General features: G+C 44.6%; 1 protein-coding gene across 1 annotated transcript; it reads left to right on the plus strand.

The window, feature by feature from the left end:
* Positions 1-584: 584 nt before the first annotated feature.
* LOC135876031 (ras-like GTP-binding protein rhoA) lies at positions 585-2,750 on the plus strand. Its single transcript, XM_065401158.1, has 2 exons — positions 585-1,219; positions 2,729-2,750. The coding sequence occupies exons 1-2, from the start codon at positions 627-629 to the stop codon at positions 2,748-2,750; spliced, it is 615 nt and encodes a 204-aa protein (XP_065257230.1). The 5' UTR covers positions 585-626.
* The last annotated feature ends 14,681 nt before the right edge of the window (positions 2,751-17,431 follow it).

The following is a 17,431-nucleotide window of genomic DNA, read 5'->3' on the forward strand; positions in this document are numbered from 1 at the left end:
CTGGTGTGGAGAAAGTAAATAAGGAAGTGTTATTTAATGCTTAACACAAGAACTAGGGGTCACCAAATGAAATGAATAGGCAGCAAGTTTAAAACAAACAAAAGGAAATATTTTTTCACACAACACACCCTCACTCTGTGGAATTATTCGCCAGAGGATGTTGTGAAGGCCAAGACTATAACAGGGTTAAAAAAAGAACTAGATAAGTTCATGGAGGATAGGTCCATCAATGGCTATTAGCCAGGATGGGCAGGGATGGTGTCCCTAGCCTATGTTTGCCAGAAGTTGGGAATGGGCGACAGGGGATGGATCACTTGATGATTACCTGTTCTGTTCATTCCCTCTGGGGCACCTGGCATTGGCCAGTGTCGGAAGACAGGATACTGGGCTAGATGGACCTTTGGTCTGACCCAGTATGGCCGTTTTTATGTTCTTATCACAGATAAACAACACAAAGATCAAGAAATCATAAATATGGGCAGAAGGGAATAATACAAAGGGACAGATTCTAATCTAGTGTGATTTGCCGCCTCCTCCTCTCCCTCTCTCCTCAAAGAGTATTTACAAAGCATTGGAAGCTTGAAGCTGGAGGGGTTCATTCTGCACCACATCCTATTTTTCAGAAGATGGCTGCTGTTTGGAAAAAGCTAACTGTCGTGGGAGATGTTGCCTGTGGCAAGACATGCCTCCTGCTTGCCTTCTGCAAGGAACAGTTTTCCAAATGCTATGAGCCAACAGTGTTTGAAACCTACATCAGTGACACCAAGGTTGATGGGAAGTCAATGAAGCTGATGCTCTTCGATGTAGCAGGGCAGCGCCAAGGTAATTATCAGCACTTCCGTTCGTTGTTCTATCAAGGCACAAGTGTCATCTTAATGTGCTTCTCAGTGGACAGGCCAAATGCACTGCAGAACATCCTTGACAATTGGATTCCAGAGGTCAAACTGTTCTGCCCCACAGCTCCCATTGTTCTGGTGGCTACCAAGAAAGAACTGAGGAACGATGAGGGTGTGCTGGAAAGACTTGCTACACTGGAACAAGAGCCAATAAAGACGGATGAAGGAAAAGCCTTGGCTGCTAGCATTGGGGCATATGCCTACCTGGAGTGCTCTGCGAAGACGAAAGATGGCATTGAGAGAGTCTTGCAGATTATTGGTCAAGCTGCAATACGAGATGGAACAAAGAAGAGAAGAAAGCATCATGTGTTCTTCAGATTGTTGTAAGAAAAGCAAAAGTTATTTTTTTTTAAATGTATAAGTACATATATAACTTATTGAGAAGTTAGATGGTATGTGGGAGTTTTATGAGTATTGAATGAATGCTTTCATGGGGCCAGATTGTCCTCCTCTGTGAAAAAAGCTGGGTAGAGGAGAGGAACATGCAACATTTCTCTTGAAGAATTTCTACCAGGCCATTCTGCTGGGGAGTGAGTGGGGTTTGCCTCCTCCCACCCCCTCAGGAAGGGGCGTGGGTACAAACTCCAAAACTGTAGCAGATCGAGCACTCACCGGCGCAGCGCCTCCTGCTGTTCATCCAGGAATTGGCTCTTTTTCAGCCCCGGAGCACCCCCTGCTGGCCAGTGTCTCTTCTGCCTCAGGTCCCCGTGTCCCTCACGGACCCCGGTGCCGCTTTTCCTTGGGGTTCTGCCCCACGGCAGTCCCCACGCTCTGGGTCTCCTCTCCCAGGGGAACTCCCAACCCTCTAAGCCCACCTTGCTACCAGTCGTCATCTAGCTCCCGTTCTCTGGGGCAAACTGCAGTCTGTAATGGCCACTCATCACTGGCAAGGGGGTTGGACCAGCTACCTCTGCAGCCCCAGGACCTGCCTCGGGCCTTTAACAAGGCCTCAGCCTGGGGAGTTGCCAGGCTGGAGCGCCCCAGCTCCTCTTGCCCTTCCCCAGCACTGCTCTACTTCTGGTACCCTGTGCTCCCAAGCAGCTAGGTCCTTCCTACTCCAAGGCTGGAGTGAGACTGACCCAGCTCCTCCCTAAGCCCTTCTTATACTGGCCCAGCTGGGTCCTGATTGGCTGCCTCAAGCCTGCTCATGGTTGGCTCCCCGGGGCAGCCCTTTCCCAGGGCTGTTTTTAACACCTTCCAACCCAGAGCAGGGTGACCGCCCTGCTACAGGAACCCATAGATGAACTGAGATTTGCACAGATCTTGAGAGATGAAAGTGAGGCCAAAGCCATAATTCTCCACAGAAGTATCGTGATTCTGCATTACCTCCTAGATCTCACGGCTCTCATTGCAGCTCCCTGTTAGCACAGATTTAGTGGCAAGGCACTGTGCTGACTAGGCTTCCCCCTGTTCCCCTGCAGCTTCCTTACACATACTCACATGGAGCGTATCCTTAAGGCAAAGAGGCTCCATGCAAAAGTACATACAATCACAGGCTATATTAACTTGATTGTTGATTACCCACTGCTTTCCTGCGAGGACAATGCACGTAGCACCAAAGCCCAGCCTTCTCCATGTTTAGATTCCCTATGCCACAGGTCTGGAGATGGACAGTAGACTGCTGTGAAGGCGGCCCCCACCCTTTCCACATACACAGAGGGACAATCTGGTCCTTAACAGGATTCTTACCTTTAGCATGTATTCAAATAGAACCTGATAGGTACATGATAAGAGAGGTCTGAGAGCTCTACTGAAACAGAGCTTTGATGACATCTAATCCTCAACATCCTTACTTTTTTGGAGACCTCTTACATATTTTTCTCCTTCTCTAGCACTTGTGGACAGAAGCAATGAAGTAAAAAAGAATGCCAGAGATGCGGCCAACAGTTGAGAGAGATTTTCAACCTAGGGTGAGATAGGGACATCCCATCAGCAGCAGTGGTGAGTCTCCAGAAGCCGTATGAGATGTAGTTGAACTTGGATGCATGTATACACACCTCCTTTCTTTCAAGCACGGATATTAAGAGCATTGCTGGCAGTCCTGGAAAAGAGATTTGAATTTTGGCTATAGATGCAAAGATGGCTGGTAAATAGCATGACTAGCATTTATTAAAGACATACTCTACAGATCAGAAGGTGGATTAAAAAAAAAACAATCCTGGAGTGAATAATCTTAGGATCCTGGTATAAAGGGACAAGGAGCTAATTTATTGAGCCTAGCTCATCATACAGAAGGACAACATCCTTTGGTATCTTTCTCAACGGCAGTTCCATCATTGAAGCATCTTGGTTATTGTCCCTCTAGAGGAAACAAAATCAGAGTAACCAAAATCTTCATCTTGATATTTTAACAGAATAGCAAATCCAAAAGAAGGATAAGTAAGTTCCAACTGCATTAAAAATCTTCTTACCTATTCTTCCCAACTGATAAGAGTTCCACTGGCTTTAGCACTAGTAGAAGTCCGAGTGTAGATCAGGCATTGGTTGTTGTACAACCATGGCTATGAGTAGAGTCCCCTTCCTCTCTGTAGTTGCTGCTAGTGGTCCTTCTTGAAGTGAGTTTGGTGCTAATACTTTGACTTCCACTCTGTTCTTCCAATACCTGCACCAACTGATTTTCAGCAGGAGCCAGCTATTCATCCCCTGACTTTTTCTTCAATCTCTCTCTGGATGGGTGTAGTCCCCAGCAGGTTTGTCTGTGGGCGCATTTTGTCTGCCCCTGGATCCTGTTTTTATTTCCGTCATTATTTAGATCTCTCTTGGTGCCACACCTTATCCTGTGATTGGTCTTCTCTTTCTTACATTCTTATTGCTGCTTCCAACACTGAGAGTTAAACTTAAGTAATTAAACAAACTAGTAATTGTTAGCACCCTGTCCACTCACATGCAAAAATATTCAAATGGCAAGTGGGCTGATTTACCTGAAAGACCAAGGCATGGAATTTATAACAAAAAAAAAAAGTTCAGCCCTATCAATGAGAAAATTAACTGAGGTGCTTGGAAAAGATCTTACAGTGTAAAGCGAGATACAAAATATTTGGGGGATGACACCCTTTCCTGGATAGCATGGGACATGCTGCATCTATGCTACATCACTTTCTACTAGCAGTGGTAAAATCCCCTCTACTTCAATGTGCAATTACATCAAAATGTTTTAAGAATAATACTTCACATTTCTAAAGCACTTTTCTTCCAAGGATCTCAAAGCCATTTTAAATATGATTTACTAAGCCACATTCCAGCTCTCTGTGATAGGCAGGTAGTATCTCCATTTTGCAAATGGGGATACTGAGCAACACCAAGAGTAAGTGAGTTGCCCAAGGTCATCCACATCCATAGATCTTTCCTCTGCTTTGACTCTTCTTTCTGTACTTACCTTGTCCCTTCTCTTTTCGCTTCTAGTCTCTTCAATTCCTCCTCTACTTCCCTTGCTACTCCCCTGCCTTTCAAATAATATTTACCTGATATAGGTCCCAAGATAGGAAAGGATTCTCTGGAGGGCTCTTCAGCTTAAGTGCCTATTGAATTCAAATCACATGCTTAAGCGCTTTCCTGAATCAGGGCCATAATGCTTTTTTTTTTTTTTACATCATAAAGAGCTTTATTTATTTGGGTGGGTAAGCATTGTTATTCCCATTTTACAGCTTGGGGGTAGGGGGGAACTGGGGAGCAGAGAGGCTAAGGAACACATTTTCCAAAGTGGTCTCTACTTTTTGGCTCTTCAGCCTTTGGATGTCCAACGTGAGACACTTGGGGCCCCATTTTCCAAGGTGCTGAGTGCCCACCACCCTGTAACATTCAAAACACAAGAGGCCATTTTTGAAAATGTGGACCCAAGTGACTTGTCCAAAGTCATGCATTGTCAATTGGTTTCTCACTCAGGGCCGGCGCAACCCATTAGGCAACCTAGGAGGTCGCCTAGCGTGCTACAATTTGGGGGGCGGCGACCGCGGCGGCATTTTGGGGCGGGACCTTCCGCCACCTAGGGCGGCAGAAAAGCTGGCGGCGCTCCTATTCTCACTTGAATATATTTAACAAACCACAGAGAGGCGTTTGTTTTCAGTCCAAATCTTTAGGTATTTTGCCTTAAAGTAACAGTGAATTCACTTTTGTGTCTGTCAATATTTACCTCTGTATTAATCAGTCCTTGCCTTGACCTCAGTGGTGGCATCTTGTTGGTTAGTTACTGGTTAACACCAGGCCTTCAGCCTGCTAGCATTTTGCACACACAGCCTCTTCTTACTGAACACACTTATGGAACTGAACAAGGGAAACAATGCGTTTTTTGCTAATTTCTCAGGCTATTGTCACATTTCACAGTAGAAATCTAATCCTCCCCTTTTTGGCCACAAGCTGTTCAATAGGCTCTTAAAGATGATCAGAGTATTGATGCTGAGCAAATATTTTTTCCCCAAAACCATGCAAAACTTTACTATAAAGTTGAGGTCAGCAAAGCTTAATTTGAATGCTTTGTCAAAACTCAAAACAATTTTTTCCTAAGGCTGTGTCTACAGTACAGGGACTATGCTGGTATAAACTTGCAGTGTAGACACAGCCTACCCTGGCAGAGGGAGTTTTTCCATTGGTGTAGGAACACCACCTCCATGAGCGAAGTTAGCTATGTCGATATAGCTGCATCTGCACTGAGGGTTAGGTTGGTATAGCTATGTCGGTCAGGCATGTGGTTTTTCACATCCCTGACCAATGTAGCTATGTGCATCTAACTTTCAAGGGTAGAGCAAACCTAAATCTCTGTCTTAGCACACTTTTTCGAGAGTAGGTTTCAGTCTGGCTATACAACAAAACCTGTGTAACAGTTGCCCACACATCAGGCCTCTGGACCCCATAAGCAATGCATGGATTAAAACAAAATTACCCCGTCTTGTTTTGAGATTTAGCTTTGACGTATGAGCTATACAAGAGGAAGGATGGTCCAGTGAATAGGATGCTGGTGTGAGACTTGGGAGGCCCAGGTTCAATTCCTTGTTCCACTACAGGCTTCCTATATGTCTTGGGGAAAGTCACTTTGTCTCTCTGTATGTGAGATACTCAGCTACTATAGAAATGGGGGATATAGAAGTATGTATAAGGGAATACTGAAATCTCAAATAAAAATCAAGAGTTATTGTGAATTCAAACTACCAAAGTTCAAAATCTGTGTAATGCCAAGCCAACAACATGAGCCCAGCTCTGCAGTCCATAAATCCTTTCAGACAACTGTTTCTTCCAGGGTAGCTGGCAATCAAATAGTCCTTTTGTTTTGTCTTTTTTAAAATGTGTTTTGTCCCAGTGGCACTCTAATTCTATGTGTTTACATAAATACAAGATACAGCACTTTTATTTGGCAGAATTGCCTCCCAGTGAGGGAGAGAACAAGAGAAACTAATGGAGCACTTTACTTATCACTAAAATAAAGCAACTTGTGGGATAAATGTAATGCGTTTTTTTTGTTTGTTTGTTTGTTTTTTACCAGCTCCTACAACACTTTAGGACAGATTTCCAATTGAAATAGCAAAGGAAATGTATAGTACTGAATGTCAGATGAATGTGACTGAGTTGCAGCTAGGCCAGGATTTCTTCGCAATTTCAATAATGCAATTATGTAATTAAATGATGTTGATGTTTTTAACGCTTAACACTTACATGAAAACAACATAGTACATAGCAATATAAGATACTGGGCAGGAGCAGATTTTCAATTTCAGACCAATGTCTCTATATAGTTCATGGGGAACCTAGGGTGAAATAATACACATTTTGTTTAGAGATTTTGGAAGACATGGTACTTTTTATATCATCTACAAAAAGCGCATTTTAGTAGACGTTCAAGTTATGGAGAAAAGTTCCTGAATAGCCCCCAACTCAGAGCTTGAGAAGAAGGGAAGGTATTTCTTTCAATGTGAAATAAAAAGACCCCCATAAATTATTTCACATTTTCAGGATGCTCTGCATGTACACTGACCTTTATGTGAACTCTGGACTATGTGTGGGGAGAGAGACATGTTTTGTGCTGTCCAACATTGACCTATAATTTTGAATTGATTTTCTCTATGTAATTCATGTTTCCAGTGCATTCTTGGAACAATATTGGCTCCCTCTTGTGGCCAATTTATCATCTGCTAATTCTCATACTCACCAAAGATTAGCACTGTCAATACTGTGCCTTGTGTTGAAAATACATTTTCTTATGTTTTTGTAGCTTGATTTTTTTTCATGATGTCTTGCTACTTCATTATCCAAACTGTACTGCAGCTGATTAAAGCATTTTACAGTGTATAGCAACAAACACTCGTGCAACATCAGACTGGGGTAAGAGCACAGGACTTGTCATTATAGTTTGATGGAAATGAAGGGCCCAATCAAAGCACTCCACACTTGGGATGACCATAGTAGGCTTCTGTGCATAGAAGGATGGAAGGATTGGGATTAAAGTTTGCAATGAACAAAGCCCAGACGAGACCAGAATGGGTAGCAAATAACTCTGTGCTCCACTCACCCATCACATGCAGGGAAACTAATGGTCATTTTTAAAAGCATGTCTGATAATTTATTCTAAAGTTGTTATGGGCCTAAGTGGCTAGTTCAGGAGACTGGTAGAAATCAGAGTCTGTTGCTTCTTGGGAACAGATTGCCCCCTCCTGGAGTGTCCTCTGGATTCTTTACTTGTGGAATTTGAGTTTCTTTTATACACAGGGGAAGAAGCCTGAGGTTTGGCTCTCAAGCCCTAGGGAGTCTCCTGAGATTGGTGCAGCTCTTGGTGGGGAGGCACAAGACCATATGTGCAGAGATCTGCACCAGCTCAGGGCACTCTGCACACCCTCCTGTTCCCTGCCTGGGCCCCCCGGAGGACCTGCCTCCTCTAGAGTACTCCTGGAATTCCCCTTTTCAGTGGGGATTCACCTCATGTATCTGTGGAAAAGCAAATAGAGCGCCAAGTTGTACAGTGTCTACCCCACAACCAACAGGGGCCAGGATATCACTTGGGGTGAAATTCACCCCTGGGTAGAGGCCAGCTTAAGGCCTATGCATTACTTAAATTCTATTTAAGCCCTAAGTGGTGCATAAACTTTGTGTTGCCCTCTCCAGAGTATATTGGGCCCTTAGTTTAACTGCTATTGTGGACATGAATCACAACTGCTATTGTGGACATGCATTTTTTATTTGGGTGTATTAGAAAGCTGTTTCAACCGTGGTTCCAAGCACAAGCATGGGCTACACATTCCCATATGCAGAGAGGAGGCAGATACTTTCAGTCTCAATTACCTTTATAAATAACAGGAGTACTTGTGGCACCTTAGAGACTAACAAATTTATTAGAGCATAAGCTTTCGTGGGCTACATCCGAAGAAGTGGGTTGTAGCCCACGAAAGCTTATGCTCTAATAAATTTGTTAGTCTCTAAGGTGCCACAAGTACTCCTGTTATTTTTGCGGATACAGACTAACACGGCTGCTACTCTGAAACCTGTAATTACCTTTATGTTAGACTCAGATAGGTGACCAGATAGAAAGTGTGAAAAATCTGGACAGGCGGTGGGGGGTGATAGGCGCCTATATAAGAAAAAGCCCCAAATATCGGGACTGTCCCTATAAAATTGGGACATCTGGTCACCCTAGACTCAGAACAACAGAGAAAGAAAGAACAACAGTGAAATGTGCAGATGAGAGCACAGTGTGTGTCTCCTCTCTAGCAGTCTGCACTAAACACACAACACTTTCCGATTCCGACCTCAGAGTCTTTGCAGGTGACAAATACAAATGCAGAAACAGAGTCAAAGCAGTTAGCTAGCTACATGTACCACATACGGTCACCACATTCAATTAACAGTAGCATGACCCCAGTCAATTTGTATTTGAAGAACAGTCACACTCTTCCTCATCCCCAACTTACATACACTAATGCAATATGGGTTTTTGTCCCCCCCCTAGTGGCTGGTCTATATAAGAGGTTAAGGACTCTGCATCATCTAACTACTAGTGGCCATAGTGCTCTAGTTCAGGCAGTGGTTAATGCTTTTAGTGCAGACCGTCACTGCTTCAAACCCCAATGTTGGCCCAAACGGGCTTGGATACATTAACTTGCCATAAAAAGCTCATTTTAATGTTTACTTCTGAAGAGTCTCCCCAAATTGCTAGCCATCATTGACCCACAATCACCAGTACTTAAACCTGGAAGGAAATGATGTGTCTGTTCTCTAGATCTTTTCAATGGAAAGTCTAAATAAATTATTTATCGCTAACCATATGTAGGAAAAGACAGATACTAAAAAATTAATGTTCTTGGAAGGGTCTCTCACCACTGTTAAATAGTTTAATCAGCTTATCTGGTGGAGGCTAACTTTAAATTAATGTTCCACTTAAAGCGCTATTTTTTATTATTCTTTAAAAATGATTCATGGATCCAGCTACATTTTAATAGCCTACAGTAAACATCTTATATGGTGCATTAGTAATAAATTGTTAACAGATGGCGATGTTCTAAAGCATACTGCAGGCAGCACAGCCTGGTGCTTTTCATTCAGTCTGACCTCACGATGAGAGGTACATGGGCACTTTTTTGAGCTACTGGGGGCTCAACTCTGGTAAGCCACGGCCAACTTCCACCTGGGATTATTAGATCCATTCTACCCTGCTTTGCATTGTGCTTCAGACAGCGCGGCTGAGAGTGCTGTGCGAGGAGAGCCTGGTATGGGACTTTGGCCCATTTAAGGTCAAGTCGATGGCTCGTGAGGAAGTGGTGTCCCATGTTTGTAAAATGCATTTGTTATTATTTCCTTCTCCTAAGACTCAGGCGCTTGGTCTCATGGTAAGAAGACACCCTGGCTTTACAACTGAAAGGATATGAAAAATAGTATGATGGTAACAATTTTCAGAATTCACTGTGATGCTTCTAAAATAGTTTTACTGTATAATGTGGGACAAGCAGATTGTAATCTCTTCAGTGCAGGGGCCATCTTTTTGTCATGTGTTTGTACATCATCCAGCATCATGGGGCCCTTTAGGCCTGCAGGCAGCAGCACCATGCGAGGAAGATGAGTAGCTCTCACCAGTAGCAGCCTTTCACTCCCTTCCCTCAGGGCTTTCTCTGACTGATTCATAAACAAATGATTCCAGACAAAAACACTAAGTCCCAATTACCAGAGACCTTTCCAACTTCTTAGTTTGCTGGGAGGGTGTGACATACCTGGGTACAATCCACACTAATGAGCAGCTGTGCCACCCTTGCCCTGCAACCTTGGGTGCCTTGTGATGCTTTGCTGAAGGACTTCCTACCTGGGCCACTCACCAACAGCCTTCCAGCATGCAAGCCACACCCTGAGTGTTTGTGTGTAACTGCAGCCTGCCAGCCACTTGGGTTCTCACCAGCCTGGGTTATGCTGCAGGGTGACCCCAACGCACTCCCAGTCTTAGATTTCCCCCAGGAAACGTATGTCCTGTACTATCCACCCTCTCCTGGACAACACAATTTTATATAAAGTCTGTTATTTCTTTAATAGAAATAATATGCCTACAACTTGCCACCCAAAATGGAATAAAGAATTCCCAAAGGAATAAAGAACGTTGTAAAAATGAAAGCTTTACTTAATGCTTTACATTTCAAATGCTCTGTTGTTTTCTTCTTCTGTAGCGTGAATATAAGATTTTTTAATGGTGTGTTTGCCATGGCACTAAGCAGGCTGAAGTCTCCGCATGCCAAACCCCGAACCTTGTTTAAAACTCTTTCATGTTGGACAGTAACTGGGGCATGCTCAGTAACACTGCTGAAGCTGGCTGCCTTCAGTCTACTCCTCCCTTCCCCCACTATTGACAGGCATGGGTCCTCTCTGTATTCAAGATGTTGATCCCCAGCCTTTGTTAGTAGAAACAGGGTGTGATAGGACCTAACCCCCATCACCTGCAAGGTACGGGATAAAACGCCTATCAGTTATGCTGGGGGGTTGCTGATTAACTAATTGCCTCCTGGCTAGAAGAGGAAGAGCTAGGCCTTATAAGTAGACTGAGAGAGCTGAGCTGTGGAGGGAAGACCCAGAAAAGAGGAGTGAGAGAGTGAGTGAGTTCCTGCTCTCTCGGAAAGGCCTGGGATAGGCAGACTAAGGAAGGTCACAGGGACAGGATTAGTCCCTGTGGTGGGGGCAAGATCAGGGGAGAGACTGTGGAGAAGGCAGGACTCTCCTATGGAGGGAAACTCACAGGAAGCAAAGGAGGCTCCTGTGGAAGGAAGCCCTGAGATAGGGTTTGAGAAGAGAAGACTTCAGTAGCCCAGGAGGGCAGAAGAATTATTCAGTGTCACTTGGACTTTTGTATGGGCTTGTGATACCCGGGAAGGGGTCTGAACTCCGGTGACTTGGCCAGAGGGCTGAGCTGCAGAAGACCTGGAGCTAGAGGCAAGCGGCCTGCAGGAGGTGCTGGAGCCGAAGATAGTGGCAACATACCGCACCCATGCAAGGGGTTGCTGCGGGGTGAGTGAGCACTGCCACAGAGGGCATTTACACTGATAGTGGTAGTTACAGTAGTCTTTGAGCAGATGCTTTCAGCTTTAAAGACCAAGAGCTACACTTTGGTAAAAGTGCTCTTAATATATCATGAAGCCTTCCATAGACATGCGTGAGTAGACATACAGCATGGAATATGCTCGGTGGCTGGAATCCTGGTAAACAGGCTCGGTGTGGGGACCTGTGCACAGGTGGGGAATGGAATTTTCTCTCAGCCCATGTAACATCATGCAGTCACTCCTGCACTTTGTCTACAGCCCAGAAGCTATAGCACTGGCAATGACTCGCAATATGACAACCATCCCCTTTGTGGAGCTTCTGGTCAGGCCTCTCTATATTGTAATTCATGGAGCCCTGTGCCTTTCTCAGCCTGCTTCCCATTCACCCGCTCTATGAATCCCCGTGTGTGACATCTCTGCAATGTGCCCCACCCAAGACAGGGAATTCACAACATGTTGGGTCACCCTGTAGGGTGTGTGCGAGTGGAGTGAGGTGGGGTGGAGGAGCAAGGGGACATGGTTTCCCTCTCTATTGTTCACCAATGGAACATATCCCATCCATGCTAGTGGTGTTGGCTGGGCCAAGGAAGTCCCAAAGGAAGCTCCTCCCCTGGTCTCCTTGCTGAAGAAGAGTGCTGTGAAAAGAGGAGACATCTTAAAAATGAGGTAAAAATTCAGACCCAAAAACTTACTTATTCACCACAGGCAATTGGCCCCATCTCACAGGCTCTTTCAGCTGCAGTGCCCTCAAGCATCACTAATCCATTTCTGTAGGGTGCTGATGGGAAACCATTTATAAGGGCATCCAAATCATAATAGGCTGCTTGGCGCTAGGAGTTAGAATTGGCTGAGCAAATGCTGTAGCATTCAGTAGTGGAAGCCCTGAACTGCCAGCCTTGGCAATTCTGTGGCAGTCATCAGATTCTTTATTTCATCTCACAGAACACACGCTGCAGATACATTCATCAATTTGTAAAAAGGCAAAGCAGGGCCTGATCTCACAAGGGTGCAGTAGGCCTGGTTAGATGGGGGAGCTTCGCAGCCCAGGGCACAACTTAGGCTCAATTGGCATTCAGTCAGCAGATTTCAGTGAAGAGGAGGAGAATGTTGCCATTCTCTGTACATGGCATAAGCAGGTTTGTTATTACATTTGCCATGTGTTCCCTCTAGGGAATTTGCACAGATGTGAACACCTGAAAGGGAAACGTACATAGTCACAAGAGAAATTAAGTTAAGTGAAACCAGGGGAAATGCTATGGGAAAACTCCTCGCAGAAGAGCAGCAAGAAGCTTAAGGACATCTGGATCCCACTTAGTCTCCATAGACTCTGAATGTTTGAAAGGTCTCCCCCAACCTCCCATTAGCAGCTTGCTACAGGAAACATTGAGCTAGGTTCATCCCAGGTTGGTGTATGCTAAATCCAGGCACAGGGCACCCATTGCCGAAAGTCCCTCAAGGGAGGAGGTTGTAGTGAGACCAGCACATCTGCAGAAGTGTGCTGCCCTGGCTGGGAAGGGGATGGAGCCAGGCTGATTAGGAAGACTTAGGCTTGGGCTAAAAGCAGAAGTTGCCCTGGTTTAACTGAAGGTGTGATTTTTAAATTGATTTAGTTAAACTGGTGTAACTTTGTCTGTGACTTCTTTCTATTGGGTTAGACCTGGTTTATATGAGTCAAGCAAGCTTGCCCCTTTGCTTTACAAACCAATACAAGCCAGGTCTAAACCCACAGGGGGTGTTCACACCAGGGTTTGCACTGGTTGAAGTTAAGCTGGTGCAACTTCTGTGGGTAGACAAGCCCTTAGATTCAGCACCTGCTCTCAGTAGCCTCCACTGTCAGCCTGTTGGGCCCAGACACAAGTAAGGCACATGAGGCCAGCAGACCAAAGCAGGGGGGGACAGATATGAAGTCACCTGTTTCTCCTAAGATGAATTTCTCTAGGCCTGTTGCTGGGGCAAAGAAATGTAATTTATTCCTCTTGACCCAGAATGACTGAGTCTAGCCCAGGGATTTGAGAGAGGCACATTGAATCCTGCACAGCGATAATCACCTTTATTCCATTGTTAATCCCTTCCACTTAGTTTAGCTCATCTAGTCAGATTGCACACTCTTCCCATCCTCTCAGGATCTTAGGAAGATACTGGGTGGCCACTTCCTCGATCATCCCTCTTTCCAAGAAGTCACCTGGTCAACTCATTGACCCCTTAACCCAGAAAAAGTCCTCTGAAGAGTGAGAGAGTCTCATAGTTCCACCCTCTCCTGCAGGAAGAAACAGCCCCATCCCTGGTTCTGTAAGGTCTGAGGAAACTCCAGAGCCCTTTGCTACACAACTAGAGAATATCCAGGGGCTGTAACTATCAGTTCTGCCTTATAGCACATGGTGCTGCACAAACCTCCAGATACCACTATCCACCAAAGGAAGATTGGTCTTGTGGTTAAGAGACTCAGGCACTCTTGATTCAATTCATGGCTCTGCCACAGATTCTCCTGTGTGACCTTTCCCATGTCAATTAATCCCATTGCGCCTCAGTTCACCATCAGTGAAACTGATATAATAATACTTCCTTTGTCTGTCTTATCTCTTTTGAAACTATAAGGTCTTCAGGGAAGGAACTCTCTCTCTCACTATGTGTTTGTACAGCACCTTGCACATTGGGGCCCCAATCTCAGTTGAGGCCTCAACACACTACTGTAATACAGACAATAAACAATGAAAAACAGAGCAGTGCTGAATGGAAAGACTATGAATAATTTTCAGGGGATGCCATTTAAAAAACTTCCAAACATTTGTACATTGCTTTCAACTCCCTTCTTTCCTCATCTCTCCACAGCCAGGCTCCCACCAAATTCTCCCACTTCTTTCTCTACAGTAGCTCCAAAATCCATCCTTTCCTCTCTCCTCCTGCTGCTGAGATACTAGCTCGTGCTGGGATCCCTGGCTCAACTCCATTCTATCCTTCTCTGGCCTCTTCCATCTTTCCCTCCTCCAGTGCATCCAAAATGCTGTGCCATGTTCATTTGCGGCTGTTTTTGTTTCTCTCCTCTGTAGATCTCTGCTTCTCCTCTTCTCCTTAGTGAAACTCAAGGTGTTCCTGCATTTCCAAAGGTCTCAATTATGCTGCCCTCGTCTTCTCCTACACATCTGCCTGCTTTCTGTGCTCCACCCTCGCTTTCCTTCTGACTAGTCTCTTTGGGCCATATGCTTCTGTGGCTTGTACACTGAAAAGCCTAGCAACTATACAACAAAACCCCACCATGTGGGCGGACTTAAGCATAAGCCAAAGCCCCCCACATGGTGTGATGCCATACCAGCCTTCCCAATAAGAATTCTGCCACAGAGAGGATCCTCAGACACACGGATGGTGGGGTGTGTGCTGTGGCAGGAGATAGGGAAAAGCCAAATGAAGCATCATATTCTGGAGAGCCACCAAGGTTTACCCCAGAGTGAGCAGTGTCAGTTACTTGGCAGCAGTAACTTGCTAATGTCAGAAAAGCTTTAGCTAATGCTTCTCATGGCTGGCTGTGTGAACCTGCTTTGCACATTTTCAGAAGAGATTGTTTGATGAAGACTTTGCCCTGTCTGCACCATTTATTTTAACTGCAAAGGGGAACAGACAGGTGGCTCTTTGTCTCCGCTTACTCCTGACTTTGTGGTCTTTGTGACACCATACCTGCAGACTCCCTGGATTTCCATGCAAAAATCCAGACCGGTCCTAATACAACTTCGGGCTGTGTTAACTCCTTCCGGGACACCTCTGCGGCTGCTATTGTGCAGTGCCCCAAACATTTGTACATTGCTTTCAACTCCCTCCGCGTCTCTCCACAGCCAGGCTGTGACGTTATTGACTTGAACTGTGACCATATAGATCATTGTTGCAACCAAGGTCCTGTAGTGGCACCAAATCTTGTACAAAGGAGGTCAAATGAGGTGTTTGTGACAAGGTTATGATTTGCTGTTTATGATTATGCGATCTGTATGCATGTATCGTTTTTGTATTTAAAGTTATAAGTATTGGCTCTGTATTGTCTGTATTTTAAATTTGTGCTATGCTTCTGGGTGACACCCCAGATAATTTGGCGTCAGCACTGCCTAGCCTGCTTGATGGCCCATTAAGGACCATCAGCTATACAATTGACCCATTGAGAGAAGGTAGATACACCTTGTGACTCAGCAAGGCATGCAGAAACATGCCTATGGAGAGAACTCTAAGGTTTTTCCATGCCGTGTCCTGGGTAGCTTGTGTTTGGAACAAAGGAAGCACAAGCCACATGGCAAAAGGACTATAAAAGGCACCTGAATCTTCTCCATTTTGGTCTTCAATTCTGCTTCTTACCTCTGGAGGAACTTTGCTACAAACTGAAGTTCTGAACAAAGGACTGAATGACCCATTCAAGCTGTGGATGTACTCCAGAGACTTGATTTGAACCTGCAGTTTATTCCATCACTCCTACAAGCCTAAACCAAGAACTTTGCCATTACTGTATGTAATTGAGTCCATTTAACCAATTTTAGCTCTCATCTATATTTCTTTCTTTTTATGAATAAACCTTTAGATTTTAGAGTCTAAAGGATTGGCAATAGCGTGATTTGTGGGTAAGATCTGACTGGTATATTGATCTAGGTCTGGGGCTTGGTCCTTTGGGATCGGGAGAACCTTTTTTCTTTCACTCGCGTATTGGTTTTCATAACCAGTCATCCACATAAGGAGTGGCGCTGGTGTCTTCAGAGTCCTATTGTTCTCCCTAATGGCCCATCCAGTCTGATTGCCTACTTTCTGATGGGCGTTCCCTGGGTGTAAACACAGTTCTAAATGTTACATAGTCAATATTCCTAACTTCAGACACAGAAATGATACATGCATACAAATAGGATAATCATAGTCAGTATATCATAACCTTTCCAATGATACCTCACATGATCCATCTTGCATAAAACATATCTTAGTTATGCCATATTCATATCCTAACAATATCTCTATGAAGAATATGGGCGTAGTGTCACGCAGAAAGGCACTATTAGTCCCATTTTTACAGCTGGAGAACTGAGGCACAGACCAAGTGACCTGCCCAAGGTACACAAAAAGTAAACTAGATCTCCTGAGTCCTAGCCCACCACAAGACCATCCTTGCTCAGAATCTCTTTATATAAAAAAAATTCCAGGATTGTTACTTTGTGTGTCACTCGAAAGCCTAGAATGTCTGAGTCAGTGTGAAGTGATGGAAACAGCTACAAGCATGGCTGAGAGCTCTCTTTGTTTAGAATATCACCAGGTTCAATCATCCCTGGGGTTCCTGGTCTGTTACGGTCCAATTTCTAAGTTCTCACGCACTTTGATTTTACAAATTTACACCCATGCGGTGAACAGCCACAGTAAGAGTGCTATACCATTGTGATATCAGAGGTAACTCAACCAATTGCCACCCTTACTCTACAGCTAATTTGCATGCAACAATTTCATTGGTTGTATGAGGGAGACAGCACAGATGGTGGATTATGTGATCCAATTGCCCTTTCCATGTGACAGCATGGCTTTCCATTACTTGTATATCACAAAGATATAAGAACAGAGAATGTAACAAGGCAATATCTAGCAACCACAGTGAATGCTTTTGACATTAGTGTTTAATAATTACAATAAGTGTACATATCAGGGTGGGAAATGATTCCTTGTTTCTCCTCTATTGTTTTATGTAAATAGTAGTGAAAGAAAATCCTCCTTACCAGTATTTAAACCAATAGGTTTAGAAGAGCAACACATTCAGAAGGCCCTAATCACACCATACCCAAAAAAAAAAAAAAATGACTGCATCTCTGTATCTATATCTGATGATGCCGCCACTCAGAGGGATGGCACTGGCACGATCAGCAGAAAGGCACTGTGACACGGTCAGAAGGGGACGTCTACGGGGAGCTCCCCTGGTCCAGGAGTTCTGTGGCAGGCACAGACATACTGACCAACACAGGCAGAGGCTGAGGGGGAGAAATTAATCCCAGGATAACAGCTGGTGTCTGGAAAACCCCTAAGCTATGGTTCTCTTTAGTACTT

Source organism: Emys orbicularis, chromosome 3 (genome assembly GCF_028017835.1).
Source record: "Emys orbicularis isolate rEmyOrb1 chromosome 3, rEmyOrb1.hap1, whole genome shotgun sequence".
NCBI classification, from domain to species: domain Eukaryota; kingdom Metazoa; phylum Chordata; order Testudines; family Emydidae; genus Emys; species Emys orbicularis.

Bases quoted from the DNA above. Each gene is read 5' to 3' on its own strand.
- LOC135876031 (XM_065401158.1), top strand. From the start codon at position 627: ATGGCTGCTGTTTGGAAAAAGCTAACTGTCGTGGGAGATGTTGCCTGT. The intron at 1,220-2,728 runs GTAAGAAAAGCA...CTCCTTCTCTAG, and splicing joins CATGTGTTCTTCAGATTGTT to CACTTGTGGACAGAAGCAAT.